General features: G+C 34.3%; 1 protein-coding gene and 1 pseudogene across 2 annotated transcripts in view; one reads left to right on the forward strand and one right to left on the reverse strand.

Annotated features, from left to right (window-relative positions):
* The window catches only part of LOC145086955 (wall-associated receptor kinase-like 1), a 261,585-nt gene extending 256,026 nt beyond the window's left edge, over positions 1-5,559 (forward strand). For both annotated transcript variants that reach the window (XM_079024829.1, XM_079024830.1), the window contains exon 3: positions 4,290-5,559. In XM_079024829.1, coding sequence (XP_078880955.1) covers positions 4,290-5,455 — 1,166 coding nt within the window. In that variant the 3' untranslated portion in view covers positions 5,456-5,559. The remainder of the gene's footprint in view (positions 1-4,289) is intronic.
* A 12,133-nt stretch (positions 5,560-17,692) lies between these two features.
* Positions 17,693-18,067, reverse strand: LOC145089644 (putative mitochondrial protein AtMg00820 pseudogene; annotated as a pseudogene).
* Positions 18,068-18,642: the final 575 nt, after the last annotated feature.

Consider the following 18,642-nt stretch of genomic DNA (forward strand, 5'->3'; position numbering starts at 1 on the left):
GGATCCTAAGTCCAACAAGAGCTTCAAAAATGTTATGTGGCCTCCGACCAAGATGATGACACAAATTCCTATTGTTAACCATTTCTGTGATGGATCGCTGAGCAATATGAAATACTGGGTTTTTTATGAAGCCACAGCTTCTGCTGTTATCAAATTCCCAGATGGTGTCTTTCGCATCAATGATATAAAGGATTTGCTACAATTCGGTGAACGGGATATCGACACTTTGGCTCAACATCAAATTATATGCAAGCATGAGATTCTTGAGGCTGCTGCTAAGGAATTTACAAGAATGATTAAGGAGATTATTGAAAAGATCATGTGGCTGGTGCGATGGGAAGGTCTGACATGTTGGTCATAGAAAAAGACTGAACTTATGCTAGCTTCAAACCAAGGGGAGACTGTAAGGTCATATTTTGTTGGTTTGGGCTAGGCATCCATCTGTATAAGTCTTGTTAGTCTTTCTTTGGGTATTTATTGTGTTTGTGGTTGGGTGAACCGAAAAATGGGGTTTTCGGTTCAGTTGATGTTTGCGGCTACAAGGATGTTTGCGGCCATGAACTGTTTGTGGTTCACTGTTCCCTATATATATATATATATATATATATATATATATGTGTGTGTGTGTGTGTGTGTGTGTGTGTGTGTGTGTGTTCCATTGTACCTGACGTTTACGGCTCAATACAAACGTGTGCAATTTGGATGTTGCTTCTGCTCCTTCTTGTTCTCATTGATTATTGCTTGTTCTTCTGTTTGGTCACTAGTTGGTTCCAGATTTGGGACTTACAGCTACAATGGAAAGTAGATTGCTATAATGATATGTTGGTTATGGTTTGATATGTTGATATTTTGTAGTTTGGTAATTTTTGAAAAGTACAATGTTATAATGGAAAGTAGAATGCTATAATGATAAGTTGTGTATGATGTATGTTCACGTGTATTTTGAAAGTAGAATGATGTAATGCTATGTTGGTTATAGTTAGATATGTTGGTATTTTTTTTGTTACTTTTTGGAAAGTATAATGCTATTATGATACGTTGGTAACATGTTTTGTTTTCTTTGTAGTTGGAAATGCTGCAAATGTTACTAAAGCACCCTCCCTGTTTTGTGGGATTGGAAGAGATGGTTTCTCTCATTGCCGCCACCAAATAATAATAAAGGAAATGATGGGAGTGAGGAGAACGAGTAGCTACTGTCTTAGGATTTTTTTAAAATGTTTTGTTTAGAATAATATTTTGGATATGTTGCACTTTGTTTGGAAGAATATTTTGGATTGGTTGTATGGATTAATATTTTGGATTGTTTGTATATGGATTAATATTTTTAGTTAATTAATAATTCTGTAAAATTGTACCAGCTTTTCTAAATGTTATATTGTTTTTTTTATAGTTTTAATGTTAAATAAAAAAATTTAAAAATGAAAATTGTTTTAGTGGTGATGCCTTTAGCGGCACTATAAAGCTATTAGCGGCGACGATATATTAGCAGCGATAGGTGGCTATTAGCGGCGACAAACCAATAGTGGCGTCAAGCAAGTATTAGCAACGACTAAAAGGCATTAGGGACGAAGCATTAGCGGCGACCTATTTGCAGCAAGCCGCTGCTACCTTTTGCGGCAACATACCTATCTTTCGCGGTGACTGGCGTCGCCGCTAATGCCCACCTTTCTTGTAGTGGAGGCACACATGAGTATTAGGAAAATTTGAAAATAAACCATTGTCATAGTAAGTATATTTTATAAATTATAATCTACTAATTAAATTTTGAATACAATTTGAAAAATATATTACTTTTTTTTCAAAGGTATACCTCTTCCTTTCTAATAAATAAAGATTTTTTTTTTGTCATTTATCACATTCTTATTCAATTTGGCAAATATTATTTTTTGGTTATTTTGAAGTAATTTTTTTGTCCACATGTCATTCATGAGTTTTTCCTGTTTTATTAAAAACTACATAATACTTTAATATCTAATTGCAATAAATGTAGTAATAATATTTAATACCTAATAAATAAAGATTTCTTGCCACATGTCATCGCCTAATTCAATATGCGACAGGACATTTTTTTAATTTTTTTCCAATTTAATTTAAATCTACTTGTCAAATTGTGGTTTTTTAATTTTTTTGGGCTTTATTATTAAAGTATAAAAGAATCTAATTTAAAAAAAAAAATAAAGAAAATAAAGAAACTTAAATGTCTCCATAAATTCTCTAGTAATTTGTAAATTAATGTATTAAATTCAATTTAAATTCAAATCAACTTTGTTAATTGACAAACATAATTGTCGACCAATTATTTTTGAATTCACCGTAATTAGTAAAAATCTTGCAAAAATTAGTTGATTCACTGCTACTTTTTATAAATTTAGTTTTGTAAATTATCAAAAATATAATTCTTAACAAAATATATTAATTTGTTTTAAAAAAAACTCTCACACCGAGTTATAAAATAAATAAATAAATAAATAATCGTTCGTTTGATATAAAGTCAACAATGATCTAAATTTCCACAAGACTAATCAAATCACGCGGCATTTTTGACCAAGTAACTGCGTACCATTTTCATTCATCCTTAGATATGTTCATCCTCCATTGTACACTCGCTGCCATCATTCCACCTTGTTAACAAAAATGAAGCAACTTCAAGTTTTTCATATTGTTATCTCGATCTTATTAACAGCAGCATCAACAGAAGCTCTTGATTACGCCAAGACAGGATGCAAAGATACTGGTGGGGCAATCCAGATTCCATTCCCTTTTGGGATTGGACCAAACTGTTCTGTGAACGAATGGTATGCTATTGATTGCAACTCTTCAAAACCATATCTATCCGCATTCCACAACCTGGAGGTGTTGAGGTGAGGTTGAAAGAACAAATAGTCACAGTTAAGGTCCCAACAATCACTGGTTGCCAGAATCCATTGCAGAATAACACTGATCTTATCCCAAGTGTCGACCTTGGTGAGAGCCCCTTCCTATTTTCCAAAACTCATAACATATTCATCGTTGAGGGGTGTGGTCATGCTGCTATCTTGGATGATCAGAACCATTTCACTGGATGTTCAACTACTTGCCTCAACGAAACAATCAGTGGAGAAAAAAACTATTCTGGCATCAGTTGTCGAACTACAATTCCTCATTATTTACAGTCCTACACTGTGGATCTTTCGCGTTTACAAAGGCTTGATGGAGGTGGACATTGTGGGTCTGCCTTTTTGGTGGATGAAACATATGTTGACTATTGGTATGAAGATTATGGTGTCAAGAATAAGTCTTTTATTCCAATATCACTTATGTGGACCCTAAAAAACGATGAAATACCAAATTGTTGGGAAGGAAATTTCAGGAGACCATCGCTGGATTTGGGTAACGGTAGTAATGTGTATTATATGAAGTGCTACTGTGGTTTTGGACGAGAAGGAAACCCTTATTTGTACAATCAATGCCAAGGTATGTAAGTTTGCGTATTATATTCTTTTGGCGTAAAAATTGTGCATGTCCAGGAAACTTAATTAAGCTTTGTGCATGTTATGTGCTTTTAGAATCTGAAAGGTGTAAAGAGTGTCGGGATTCTGGACGAATCTGCCAGTATGACGAAGGATATGCTGATGATTTAGATTACCGGGGGAATTTCTTTTGTGTTTATCCATCGGTATATAGTACCCAAGATCTTGCAAGAAGCAAATCACCAATAGGTGTTATTCTAGGTAATTAAGCTATTGTCTGATCTTACGAGTCATATAAAACATCATAATTGATGCTTGAACTGAATTAAATTGAATAATATAGTCAAACTTGGGCTTTAATGTAAATAAGTTGTAATACAATTGAAAAGATTACAAAACTGCTAGATACATATAAAACCTTACTTGTTCCTCTGAAATTTATTTTAAGATGTTTAAAACTTATTTTTCTTGAAGTTAACTCACACACCTATATACCTCCTAAATCTACTTTAAATCTACACTGAAGCAAGACTTGAATCACTGGCTAAGGGACTCCTTTAAGATGCCTACAAATTGTGAAACAAATATATGTAATCATTTTAAAGGCTTATCCTCAAACTTAAATTATAATAATAGTAATGAAAATTAATCATGCAGTCGAATCAGTACACTATTCTATTCAATCCAGTTTTTCATTTTACATTTCTATTGTAATACACCAGACTATTCTGCTTACACATATATCTATTCTACAATTCAAGATTCCTTCAATTCGAAATTTTGACTATAATAAACATCTTAAATTTGTAATATAATTTTACTGTATTTGCCTCTTTTCAGGTACTAGCATATCCATAGGGTTGATCTTCCTAGCAAAGATGATCTTCGAGTTGTACAAACTAATCAAGAAAATAAAAACCAAGAGACGGAGAGAGAAGTTTTTTAAACACAATGGTGGCCTACTTCTTAAACAACGAGAAGCAACTGACACTAGTTTAGTTGATAAAACCATACTTTTCACCTCTACTGAGTTGGAGAAGGCGACTAACCATTTTGATGATAACAGAATTCTTGGTCGAGGGGGTCAAGGCACAGTGTATAAAGGCATGTTATCAGATGGAAGGATTGTGGCAGTTAAGAAATCAAAAGTTGTTGATCAGAGCCAACTAGAGCAATTCATCAATGAAGTTGTCATTCTTTCACAAGTTAATCATAGGAATGTTGTCAAACTATTGGGATGTTGCCTTGAGACAGAGGTTCCTATACTTGTCTCTGAATTCATCCCAAATGGCACATTGTATGAACTTATTCAAGACAATACTAATGAGTTCCCACTTTCTTTGAACTTGAGATTACAAATTGCTGCAGAGGTAGCTGCGGCACTATCTTACTTACATTCTGAAACTTCTATTCCAATCTATCATAGGGATGTTAAGACCACTAATATACTTATGGATGAAACGTATAGAGCCAAGGTTTCTGACTTTGGAACATCAAGGTTGGTATCAATAGATCAAACTCACTTAACGACCTTAGTCAAAGGAACATTTGGTTATTTGGATCCAGAGTACTTCCAATCCAGTCAGTTCACTGAAAAGAGTGATGTCTATAGCTTTGGAGTTGTTTTGCTAGAACTTTTGACAAGAGAAAAGCCAATTTCATTTACAAGATTTGGTGAAAATAGAAATTTAGCTACACACTTTATGCTGGCCATGGAAAAAGGCCATGTGATGTCTGTTTTTGATGCAATGGTTGTGAAGGAAGGTTCTAGGGATGAGCTCTTGGCCATAGCTAACTTAGCAAGTCGATGCTTGGATGCTAATGGAAGAAACAGACCAACAATGAAGGAAGTAGCCATGGCGTTGGAAGGTATGAGAACATCACATGTGCCGTCAACTGTTCAAATGAATTTTGGAAAAGTGAACTCTAGCACAAATATATTTATGCTACCAAATGATGTGTCAACGTCAACAACAATTAATTTCAGAGAAAGCATTAGTAAATGATGAGGTAATTTGTAAGTTTATGAATTAGTAGTATGTGTTAATTTCTCGGATGGTTATGTGTTTATCGATAAGTTATTAAAGTTAAAAAGTATGTTCTCTTTCTACGTGTCTCTTAAACTTTCCAGTTTTGGTATGAGTAATGATAATTCCATTGTATCAAAAGGATTTTCTCCCTATGATATTTTGGTTCTCATCATCCACTATACAATAGCTATAAGCCTATAACCATTTTTAGGGCATTCATAATGCATTGAACTTCCTAGAGTTGAATGGATTGTCACATAATTTTTTACATTCCATACAAATTTATCATTTTTTTTTATAATACATTGAACTCTACAAATTTCAATAGAAAATTACAAAAGCTAATTTATAGTATATATTTAAGAATTAAAAACTTTACTTTTTCCCATTAAAGAGTTCAATGTCCATTGAACTCCAAATCCATTGAATGTCAATATAGCATCTCGTTAAAATAGAGTTTAATCTATTGAATGATAAAAAGAGTTGTCATCTTGTTCAACTCTTCCTTTGAACTCATCATTTGGATGCTCTTACTTTAGTGGAATAAATTTATGAAGTGACAAATGATTTAATATAGGAAAATTGCGTAAAGTAACCCATATAAACGAGTAATTTAATAATAATAACCAACTTAATTTGTTTTTTTTTTTTTTTTTGAAAACTGATCACTTTCTCCGGAATAGAGCATTCCTGAGCCAGGGTATTTATTCTAGAGCGCTGCTTGACCACTTTCTCTTAAATAGAGCATCCCAGAGTAGGGGTACTAATTTCAAAGATATAGTCTGAAATAACACTACTAGAAAACAAACCTGTAATGACATGCGAACAATGACACACACGGATTTACGATACGCATTTTGAGCGTGTCCTAAAAATAATGTCGACTTTCCAAATTTAAAGGATAGATGACACGCATTTATACATGCCCTAAAATTAAGTGTCCAACAAAAACAAATACAAAAACGGAGGGCACTTAAATTAAACGGGTGTCATGTAGAAATGTCGTTTTATAAATTTGAAGTACCCCGCCTTCCTCTTCCTCTGCACTTTCTCCTCTAGATCTTCACCCACACATGACCTACATTCCATCCCTCCATTCTCTCTGCAAACTCTAAGCCATCACCACCACCATTGAACCCTAAAATTACAATCCACCTTCCTCTACCTCTACACTCTCTCCACCTACCAGATTGACCTTAATTCTCTCCCTCCTTCTCTCTACAAGCCCCTTCTACCCATTGATATTCACACTCACCCAAATTTATTTGCATTCCTTCTCTTTTAAAATCCTAATCCAACATATCACACTCCATATTGTATAATGAAACCTATCACATACCCTTCATCTACTTATCATGATCGTTGGCTCCTCAAGCGAAACTACTCGCCGCCGTTAGCTATCGCCTCCTTATGAAACCACCACCGGCTGGAGACCGTCGCACCCCACAGCTACGCCGAAGACCTTTGATTCTCATTATTTTCTGGTTTCATTCATCTTTTTTCTTGTTGTTGGTCTTTCTTCTTTTACATGCTTTTCTGTTATTTCTTTCTTGGAGTCGATAAAAACTTACCACCCTCTCAGGTGGTGGCCATTACTCAACATATGCAAAGGTAAATGAAAAGTATTTTTTATTTTTTTATTTTACCCTTTCATGTACTTATCTTTACCCCTACCTTCAACTGGAACCTATATAGCATTGGTGATTAAATATGATAAAGGAAATAATTGTAGTTCTCACAAGGATTCATGTTGATCCACAAGTTAGTAGAGACACACATATTTTCTTTTGTGGTGGGTAGAACATTCGTCTTAGATATAGAAATGTTAAAAGTTAGCAATAAGACAAGATCCTTAGAGATTGAAAGTGTGATAAGTTTTTTCTTTGAGGATACTCAGGTTTGTATAGATTCCAACTCACCACCTACATATGTTGTCTTTATTTTAACCTAATATGATTGTTCTTTTTCGTTCTTATCCAGGTATTGGTTCTTCTTCTGGCCAATGACAATGAAAGAACTGATGAATACAGAATGAAGCACCATCTGGTAATTATCACATTTTGTTATCCTGAAACAAGCTTGGGTTAATCAAGATTCACTTCTCAGGGATGCTCTTTCACACCACAACAAGCCATTCTTACTGGTTATAGTGGTAATTATGTGTTGAACTTCAATAACTTCTTATTGCGCTGGTATAAATTCTATTAGCTCTGAACTTCAAATGATTTTCTTTTATTTTTTTGTTACAAAATTACTTTCAAATACTCATTTAAAACTGGGGAATTTGCAACGTAGTAAATTTCTAAGATTTTTCTGTTGTTAAACTTTAACCTCATAGTTATATTATGATATATGTAGACCTTGTTGTTAAGTAGTAGTAACAGTTTGCTGCGATTTTCACTAAGATTTCATCTTGTCATGATTAGATAGGTTGAATTCAATTCTGGAAAATCAACTTTCATAAATGCTCTTTTTGGTAGAAAGTACTTAAAATAAGGAGTTGTCCCCACAACAAATGAGATAACCTTTTAAAGATATTCAGTTTGTGTTAGTGTGTAGTCATTGCAAATACATCTTTCTACAAAAGAATATGCATGTAGAACTCCGCAAGAGAATGTAAATATAGATAGAAGTATTTATAGCATCAAGACATCTGTGAAACACAATAATTTCAACTCAGAATTTGAAAATTCTATTTATAATTATCGTAGCAAATTTATTACACTTATCTGACAAGATGTCTTATGCTATCTCTATTGTATTATGCTTATCTCGTCGAATAGATTTAAGTTCATGATAAACATGTTGATAATTATTGGGCAAGAATCTTCAATTTATTCTATCTGATTTTGATAAAAGGAAGTGTCAAACAAGTATCCTTTTGCCTCTATTAGATATTTTAAAGGAAGTGTTCGATCCATTTTAATGGGGTTTGTTGGTTTATGTGAATCTAATGGTTGCATGATTCAAATTTTGTAGGTCTTGTTGATGTGCATAATATCAAGCTAATTAACTCAAATGTCGTGAAGGTGGTCAATAAGTTCTTGTAGTTCAACTATTAAATTATGTACAATGGATTGTTTTTTTTGAATATGATATTTTATTTTCTATTATGAGATATTAAATGCAAATTTAATTTGAAAATTAGTAAATCTATAAATAATATTTTTTTTAAACATTTAAAATTACGATATGTAAAAATATGTGTCGACTTCATTTATGACATGACCTTCCTTGAGAGGGGCTTTAATGATACACATTGTGTGTCGTAAATGTGTGTCGTAAATGCGCGTTGTAAGATTACGTCATGCAAATGTGTTTCGTCTTCCTTTATGACATGGCATTCCTTGACACACATTTGCGTGTCATCTGTACCCTTTTATGACTCGTAATGTGTGTCATTAAATTGTATTTTTCTAGTATAGTAAGAAAATTCGTACATTCCAGACTGCCACTATTCCAAATAGGAATCGATGTATGATTTTCAGGCTCATACACGTTTCGAACACCCATTCCGGGTAGTTAATCCAGATTAGAAAACTCAATTTTTGTCCCTTATATATATATATATATATATGTGTGTGTGTGTGTGTGTGTGTGTACATGTACATAGACACTTACTTTCGATCATCCATAATTTTCTTTAATAATTGCATGAAGATGAGTTTCTCAGAGAGTGAGCACGAAGAAAGCTTTAACAACCTGCCTATTTACTTACACAACCTTAGGCGACCCAACCCGCATACTTACACTTACATCAAAACTGATGTGATTGATCGCTTCTAAACTTGTTTTGTGGCTATTGGTAGTGTCGTTTTAAGCCGGTTTAAGGCCTCGAGCAACATAAATAAATGAGGCCCTTAGACTATTTCCAACGCAACACAACTTTTTACACCAAATATAATATTGTAAACTATATTCTTTTTTTGAACTTATATAAATTTGTCAAGCACACCCTTCAATTAATTAATTAGTTCTTAACATATTTATGTACATTTTTTTTGAAACTTCATAAAATATGTTTATTATAAAATTATAACCAAATTAATTATTTATATATTGCTAATTCGAAATATATGTTATTTTATTAAAATGAAATTTGTTAATTAAAAAAGTTACATAAAAAATTGCGTAAAAATTGAGTTGTTGTATAGGTTAGATATACCCTTACACTAAAAAATATACTAAAGGGTGGCTTTTTTATTTTATTTAAATGAACCATTGTTATAAATTTCTATTTATATCGTTTTCTTAATAGTATTAGTTGTTCGTTTTTTTCCTTTTCTCGCTACCTGATAATTGTTTTCTAGGCAACATGTCATTATTTTAAACTTATGAAAAAATAAGAAAAAAAAACCAAGTAAATGAAACAAAAACACTTAATTGTGATCTTCTGATGTTAAATCATTTTCAGAATTGTTTTCCAACAAGAATAATGATTTTTTATTTTTTTTCTAGACTCCAACAACAAGGATTTCAATGCTTGTTATGTTGAGGTTTCATGTTATCTACAAAAAATCAGAATTAAAACACATAAATTAGCTTTTTATCATAAAAATAACATGAAAAAAGTCTTTACTGTTGTGAGGGGCGCAATGTGATGATTATTCCAGAAGAATCGCACATCCCTAAGTCTTTACTGTTGTTTTTGTTCATGAGTCCATTTTCTCTTATTTTTCTGCGCAACTACTATACATGATATATCAAGGTTTTTTTATATACTAACAAAATAAGGTATATCAAAATGCGCCCCCCTAGAATTTTTAAGGCCCCGGGTCATCGACCATGCCGCCCCACCAATTGATATGGCCCTAGCTATTGGATGTTTGGTAATTTTTTTCCACATTTCTATTGTTTCTTTAATATTAATAATATTTCTACATCTAAACTAATTGTTTTGTGTTCCAAAAGAAATACAGCTCCATCCATTCATAGGCTGCTTGTTGCATATCATCTTCATAGGTAGTGTCATTTTAAGAGGGGAATACATATACACAATGTTCATAGCGGTTTCTATGGACGGAAACAACCAGACACTCCCTATAGCTTTTGGTCTGGGCATGACAAATAATGTCGACTCTTGTACCTAGTTCCTAATGAGGTTGAAGGAAGCTCTCGGAGAGGGTAGGGAAGTCTAATTCATAACCAATATAGAAGATGTCATTAGTTCTTGCATAGGTAAGGTTTTCCCGGATTCTTATCATAGGTATACTTCTAAAAGCATGTTCACGTATATGCGCACAAGAGTTGGTGGAAACAGAACATTGGAACCTTTGTTCTGTATGAAATCCAACTCATATACTATGTTTTATTTTGAACATAACTTCTATTGACTAACCAATTATGCACGTCAGGTGCTTTCCGACATCGGTCATGTGAAATGGGCAACAACTTATTTCCCTAACATCCGTTGGAATGAAATCAAAATTCATATTCCAAAATTTATGTTGGTGTTATCTGTTAATCAATGCAATGTACTGATAATAATGTTTACTGAGTCAATTCATGACTACATTCAAAGGTGTTTTGATGAACGCGGTTTAATGGGAGGTAAAATACCGTAAAATATTAATTTATTTTTTACTTGTACAATAACCTCAATTCATTATATTTACTTTTTAAGGAGGTTGACTAGTGTACTCTCCCGAATGCAGAAATGGTTTATGATGATGATTATGCAAGGAATAATGTTCATTGGTCTGTTGTAATCAGTAAAAGAAATGCTAAGGATTATGGTTATCCCGTTCACAGATGTGAAACATCAGTAAGGGTATATTTTGGGTTCGTTACTAGATTTAGGTTGAGGGTTGTGTTAGGACCTCTCTACCTGTTCTTGTCTGATGAAGGCTTTGGGGTTCGAAACATGACCCTAACGCGTGTTGAGGTTTAACAGGTTGGTAGGAAGTTGTGGAAGTGTTGTAGAACTGCAGGGTATCCATAGCATTCGCTAGGTTGGTAGATAGCTTTGGAAGCGTTGTTATATTGCATGATTGCCATAACATTCACTAGGTTGATAGGCAGTTGTGGAAGTGTTATAATGACTATATGGTAACCCGTAGCATTTACTAGGTTGGTAGGCGGTTATAGAAGTGTTTTAAGTCTATGAATTGGATCGTAGCATTCATTAGGATGAGTTAGACCATCCTAGGAATGGTTGTGAAATTGTGGGTGGGACACGCCATTCATAGTATTAGGATAGATCACAGGCTAATTTGGGCCCGAGTGTAATGTACGACTACAACTTAGCCGCAAAATTCAACTGTAGTGCAACAAAGTTGTTTATGTTACGTGTGTTGGTTAGTTAAGTCATCCTTTGTTTGGGTTGGAGGGCGGTTGGATCCGTATTGACAGATAGGTAGACTAGTCTTTGTTAGTTAGACTCTTGGTCGGAGTCTTGTTGTGCAATCACATGGGAGGTTTTCAGTTTCAACAATCAATCATAGATTCTGCATCTCAGTTTATTTGTAAGACAACATGGAATTAGGAGATCTCAAATTGACCGAATATGCGAATTTTGGGTAACAGGATGTGAGGTATATGTTGGTATGGCACCAATGGTTGAGACTAATGTTGGGAGTCACTTTTGTATTCGAGTGTAAGGTTATCGATGACCCATGGTCAGGAATTCCGTTTTCCAGTTATTAAAGAGATAATTCAAGGTCAAAATGGTTTTGTTTTGTTTGGGTTGCAGATTGAAGTCATTTTGGATGTGATTTGAATGGTTTTGTTTTCCTAGAAGTTAGCATAGTATAGGTTTTTCAGATTTTGTGAAGAGTAGTTGTATTTTCTCTTTGTTGATTAACGACATCGTCTTAAGGGTCATTTCTCCGTCAGGGTATGTGATTTATGCAAAGATTGGGTTGCGGTAGTAGCGTTGGAAGGCTGTCGTCTGTGTGAGATGATTTCTCGGTTCTATTTTAAATTCAGGAAAGTTCAGATGGGGTTGGATGGTGTACGAGAGTGACTTATTGGGAATGATCTCAAGGAAGAAATATAATTTAAGCAGAGGAGAGTTGTAACACCCATTTTCCAAAAAAGATCGGTTTAGGACATTTAGGAGTCAAAAGCATGGTTTTTAGGGAAAATCAGGTGTCATAACATGACCATAGGGAGGTCACGATTCGACAAGTCAATTGGGAAGCACGTATCTGAGAAGCATGTCACGGTGTGACATAAGTATGGCCACGTTTTGAAGATGGCTATAGTCCAAGCCCATTATCTTTTAGGGTTTCCTCCGTATTTAAGTCATTAAACTCGGATTTGGGGTTTCATTTTCAGCCTCCATCACCCTTTTGAGCCTTGAAGCAAACCCTAATACTATCCACTTCATTTATGAGCTTATCCTTTGTGTTTTGGAGCCCATGGAAGGAAAAAGAAGTCGTGGGAAAAGAAGCCATTTCTAGATCATTGTAAGTGTCTTAGATCCAAACTTTATGCTGATAGCTTCTAGATCTAGGCTTTTTGTCCCATTTTCCTTCCTATTATGGATGTTTGGAAGGAAGGATTCCATAAAGTTGGAAACTTTATGGGTCCTTAAGGTCCTTTAAGGGCTGTGGTTGTTGGATTTGGAGTTTGGCTAGGTTTGGAAGTTATTCATGTGATTGAGGTTCCATTTCTTTATCATTTTGACCTAATGTGAGATCATGACATGCATTAGACATGTATGTCTATAAAGAATTGATTTTGAGGAAGATTTTGAAGTAATCAGGCCCTCTGGAAAATTATAATCGATTAAGTTGTCTCTTCCTGTTGTTGTCACGATGTGACGATGTGGTTGACATGACGTGATGAGGTATTTTCCTAGTTGTTTTGGACTAACTTAGTTACAACTTGAGGGCATGACCATCACGACGTGACAGTGGCTTTGATCGCGGTTGAGTTGTTCAAATCTAGAGTTTTGGTTCGGATCTGAGCTCATTGGTAACAATGTGACCAACAGTTGGACACGATGTGGGAAGTAATTGTTAGTGATGTTTGAGTGTTGACCTTAGTTGTTGACTTTGACTTGGACCGCTAACTTTTCGCATGGTTTAACTTTTAGTCAAATTTCTACTTTTTAGAAGGTAGACTTATGGTTTACCTTGTGTGATTTATTAGGAGGTGTTTATCACCCATTCATTGGCTGTGAGAGCTATTAGTTGTGGATTGCATCAGCAAGGTGAGTCTTCTTACTATGTTGTGTAGGATGCTAGTTGTCTTGTGATACTTGAATGGAAGACCCCATGGGTAGCCTATGGAACTTGTATGAAAGACCAAGGAGGTAGCCCACGACACTTGTATATAAGACCATGGGTTAGCCATGGCAATGCAAGGAAAGACTATGGGGGTAGCCCATGGCACTTATATATGATACCATGTGGGTAGCCTATGTCAACTTAAGGAAAGACCATGGGGGTAGCCCACTAGGCCATGACACTTGTATGCAAGACCATGGGGATAGCCCAGGTAAATGTATGTATGATATGCGGTATTGTGGGGAACTCACTAAGATTTGTGCTTACGGTTTTTGTGGTTTAAATATTTTCAGGTACTTCCAGTTCGAAAGGGAAGGGGTCCAACATGACTACACATCATCTTCGGATGGCTTTTTAATTTATGTATTGATTACTTTTGATTTACTATGATGTTTGAAACAGACGTTTTACCTGGTTTGGTTATGGAATAAATGGCTGTATGACTTGATGGTTAAGAATGAAAATTTTTATTTGCATTTTTGGGACGTTACATACTATTGATCATATGTTTCTGTTAGGAGTTATATTTGGTAAAGGTAGCTGGGGTAGTCTAGTTATTCAGATTATGTATGACTGACCAATGAAGGATTTGATTGAGAAGTGGTCAATGGCAGGGTAACTAGGGAAGACTAGTTGCAAAGAGTATGGATATGCTAGTATCTTCTGAGTTCATGTTATATTGTGATGTGATTGTAATAGCTTAGGTTCTACGTAGTCTAAGTTGGATAGCCTGAGAATTCTTTGTCTAATCCCTAATTGTGATGTTCTTGTCTGATTGTTTGCTCTCGGGTGGATCATCTGTTCGACTGTCTATCTGATCCCTCTCTACATATGACTTTGTGTATTGCAGGGAAAGACTATGGGGGTAGCCCATGACAATTCTATGAAGGTCCATGAGGGTAGTCCATGGAACTTGCTTGTAAGACCATGGGTGTAGCCCGTGACATTGTAAGGAAAGACCATGGGTGAGACTGTACACATGCATCGAATATACTCGTTTCCACGATTTTATAAATTTAACTCTGATAATGAATTGTTTCAATCAATCAAATGTTATTCAATGGTTTTTGAAGCAAATGTTTAAATCAATTAGTATATTTTGAAAATGAAAATTTTCTTTGTAATTATTGAGACGTTACATGTTTTCTACTATTGTATCATAAGAAACAAACAGTCATATTAGGTGAATTTTTTTAAGGAAATTGTGTTAAATACAGCCCGTAAACATATTTTACTTGTTTTTTGGTGCAATTTTGGATTATATTTTCCTAACAAAATAAATCCTCAAAAGCAAATTTTCGGGAGACAATGATGATTATATTATTTTATTACATGGTGACGATATTTTGGTTGGATCTGGTATAGTGAACTTGATTTCGATTTCATGTGATCCATGTAGTGGTTTGTAACTTACGAGTCTGCTTAAAGCTACTGTTGCAATATAATATTTCTAAAGTCGAAAAAAGTTTAATTGATACTTCGATAATGACAAATTTGAATTAATCAAGTTTGAACTTTCATGAAAGTAACGTTTGTATTCATACTTACGTAACTAGAACTATCTTTTTGAAAAAAATAAATTTAATAATTTTAAATATTTTTTAACGAACTTATGTGGCTATCAATTATGTGTGTGATTTTAATATCTACATGTTATATTTCCAACTTAGACACGTATTAACTATGATTGCATCTCTTTCGGCACTTTTGTTCTTTATGGGTTGTACTACTTTTTTTTTAACACCAAGCATATTTTATGTTAGAAATTTGGATATGGAATGTCTTCAAATTCTTTTGATTATCACTTTTAAATCGAAATATTTAAGTGGTATTTCCAAATCTTCAATTGGATAAGATTCAGAGAGACAAAAACAAAGAATGTTTGATGATATTTTCATATATACCTGAAATGAGACTAAGACCAACTTTAAGATCTTTTTCTAAAAACTGTCATATAACAGTTTTAAACTGTCATAAAACCATAAAAACGGATATATGGATAAGGGTCAAAGAAATGGTCAATTATCTAAAAACTGTCATATGACAGCTCGACCCTAGCCAAGGGGCTTTGCCCCTTAGACCCCGCCAGGGGTTGCCGCCCCTTGGACCCCGCTCCCAGGGGCGCTGCCTCTGTACCCCCGTTTGTTCAGCAGCTTCGCCTCTAAATGACCGTGTACTTTGAAACTTGATCAAACTTAAACAAATATGTACTCCACACCTTCCTTACTTGTTTAATATTTATCAAGTTCAATTTTAGTTAACAAAGTAATCCTGTTACACTTAAATAACAGATGATAACAAATCACCAACAAACCTCCACCATTTAAGTGTAATTTTGATCAACTTAAAATGAAACATAACACCAACAAACTGATGCATCAATGAAAATATCGTGACGATTGAATTTCACATTAGTATATTACTCATTCCGAATATTCGAATATCAAGCTGTCGCTAAGGATTAAACCCTTTCTATTCTAAGTGAATACATGAAGATAATATACACAACAATTTACATTCTCAAAGTTCTAACTTGACACTATATTTTACTAGCTTGTGTCTCATCCTTCAATAAGCATATTAAAGTCAAGTCCCAACTTCTTGAAGCAGCTAAACTTCATGCTTATATAGGTAGTTCTTTTGTTCTTGCACCTGCAATTGCAATTTTTCAAAGAACTATTAAGAAATTAAATTTCAGCCTCCTTAACTTGCAGTACCGAACACATACCTTGGAATGATGATAATAATGTGTTCCAATCTTCAAATATCAAGCTTTCCACATTGAATTCAGCATTTAATATTGCATTAGATGGGAATTTGGTATCTTAATATAAAAGATTTTAGGTGGATTTTAAACTCATCCCTACAGCCGCCTTGTGCACAAGATCTCTAGCTAACCCTTTGGTCAAATGAGCGGCTAAGTTCAACTGAGTTCTCACAAACTCCACAGATATCACACCAGTCATAATGAGCTCACAAATCATGCTATGTCTAACACCTAAATGTCTAGACTTCCGATTATACACTTGATTATAAGCCTTAGCCAAGGTTGTAGCACTATCACAGCTGATAGAAATGGTAGATATCAGTTTTGGCCAGAGTGGAATTTCATGAATCAAATTCCTTAGCCACTCAGCTTCTTTACCTGCAGCAGATAATGCAACAAACTCAGATTTCATGGTTGAGTTAGTAATACAAGTCTGTTTCTTGGATGCCCAAGAAATGGCACCTCCTCCAAGAAGAAACACCCAACCACTTGTAGAGGAGTGATCCTCTAAGTTGTTAATCCAGTCGGCATCAGAATAACCTTCCAAAACAAAAGGATATCTACTATAAGTTAAACCATAATTTATAAGTTAAACCATAATTTATGGTCCCTTTTAAACCATAATTTATGTGAACTAGGATTACTAGTACATCTACTAAGCCTTCCCAGAACATATGTTATATCAGGCCTAGTACTAATCATGGCATACATTAGACAACCAATAGCCGTTGAGTATTCAAGTTGAGACACTATAGATCTTTTATTAGGTATAAGCTTAAGACTAGGATCTATATGAGTGCTAACAGGAGAACAATCGACAAATTTAAACTTTTTCAATATCTTCTCAATGTAATGAGATTGAGAAATTAAAATCCCATTGTTTCCTATTCTAATTCTTATACCAAGAATTACCTCAGCCTCCCCCATGTCTTTCATATCAAAACTAGATGATAATAATTTCTTGGCTTTATCAACTTCACCTTGATCAGTACCAAAAATTAACATACCATCAACATATAGACAAATTATAACTCCTTTAACAGAAGAATCAAATTTGCTATATACACATTTGTCAGCCTCGTTTAATGCAAAACTATTATACAAAATCACATCATTAAACTTTTGATGCCATTGTTTTGGTGCTTGTTTCAAACCATATAATGATTTATTCAACTTGCACACTTTATGTTCATTACCAGGCATAACAAACCCTTAAGGTTGTCTCATGAAAATTTCCTCATCTAAGTCACCATTCAATAATGCAGTTTTTACATCCATTTGGTGAATCACAAGATTATGTATAGCTGCAAGAGCTAACAATAATTTAATAGTGGAAATTCTAGCAACAGGGTCATAAGTATGAAAGAAGTCAATGCCTTGTTTTTCCCTAAAGCCTTGGATAACCAATCTAGCTTTATACTTATCAATTGTGCCATCCACATTCACTTTCCTTTTGAGGATCCACTTACTTCCCAATGCCTTGCAACCAGGAGGTAAATTTGACAATACCCAAGTATTGTTATGCATGATAGAATCAATCTCATCCTCAATTGCTTCTTTCCAAAAAAGAACATCCCTAGATGCCATAGCTTCACTAAAAGTCTTTGGATCCTCCTCAATATTAATACAATATTGATGTTTGTTGGAATAGTGTCCAAGGTCATTAACTATTGGTAATATTTCTAATAATAGCAGGGTCCTTTCGAGTTGCCCTCAAGACCCAAATTGAGTAGAATAAATAAAGGAGATATTAGTTTATTAATTATTATGGTCAATAATTAATTAGAAACTAATTGGAAATATATTTTGGGAATTAATTAACAGTTTAATTAATTAAAGGGTTGAATGTTCATTAATCAATAGTTGGTTAATCAGGAATGTTCCGAAACCTTATGGAATCAGAGTTGGATGAAAATCACTCCATCCCACATGGGAAACGAGTGAAATTTCGTGGTTAGGCCTCCATCCCACATGGGAAGGAGTACTAAACCCTAGGATACATCCAAGGCTATAAATAGGGCCTTAGGGATTTCATTCCTCCTTGCACCTTGACTTAAAGTATTCGCCAACCCTTCTTCCTTCCCATCTTAGGGACGATTTCTAACCCCTTTGGGTTTGTGAAATTGACGCTTCTCCTAGTTATTTTTATTCTACGATTTGGT

This window comes from Lactuca serriola, chromosome 2, assembly GCF_051521515.1.
Source record: "Lactuca serriola cultivar US96UC23 chromosome 2, Lser_US96UC23_V15, whole genome shotgun sequence".
Lineage (NCBI taxonomy): Eukaryota > Viridiplantae > Streptophyta > Magnoliopsida > Asterales > Asteraceae > Lactuca > Lactuca serriola.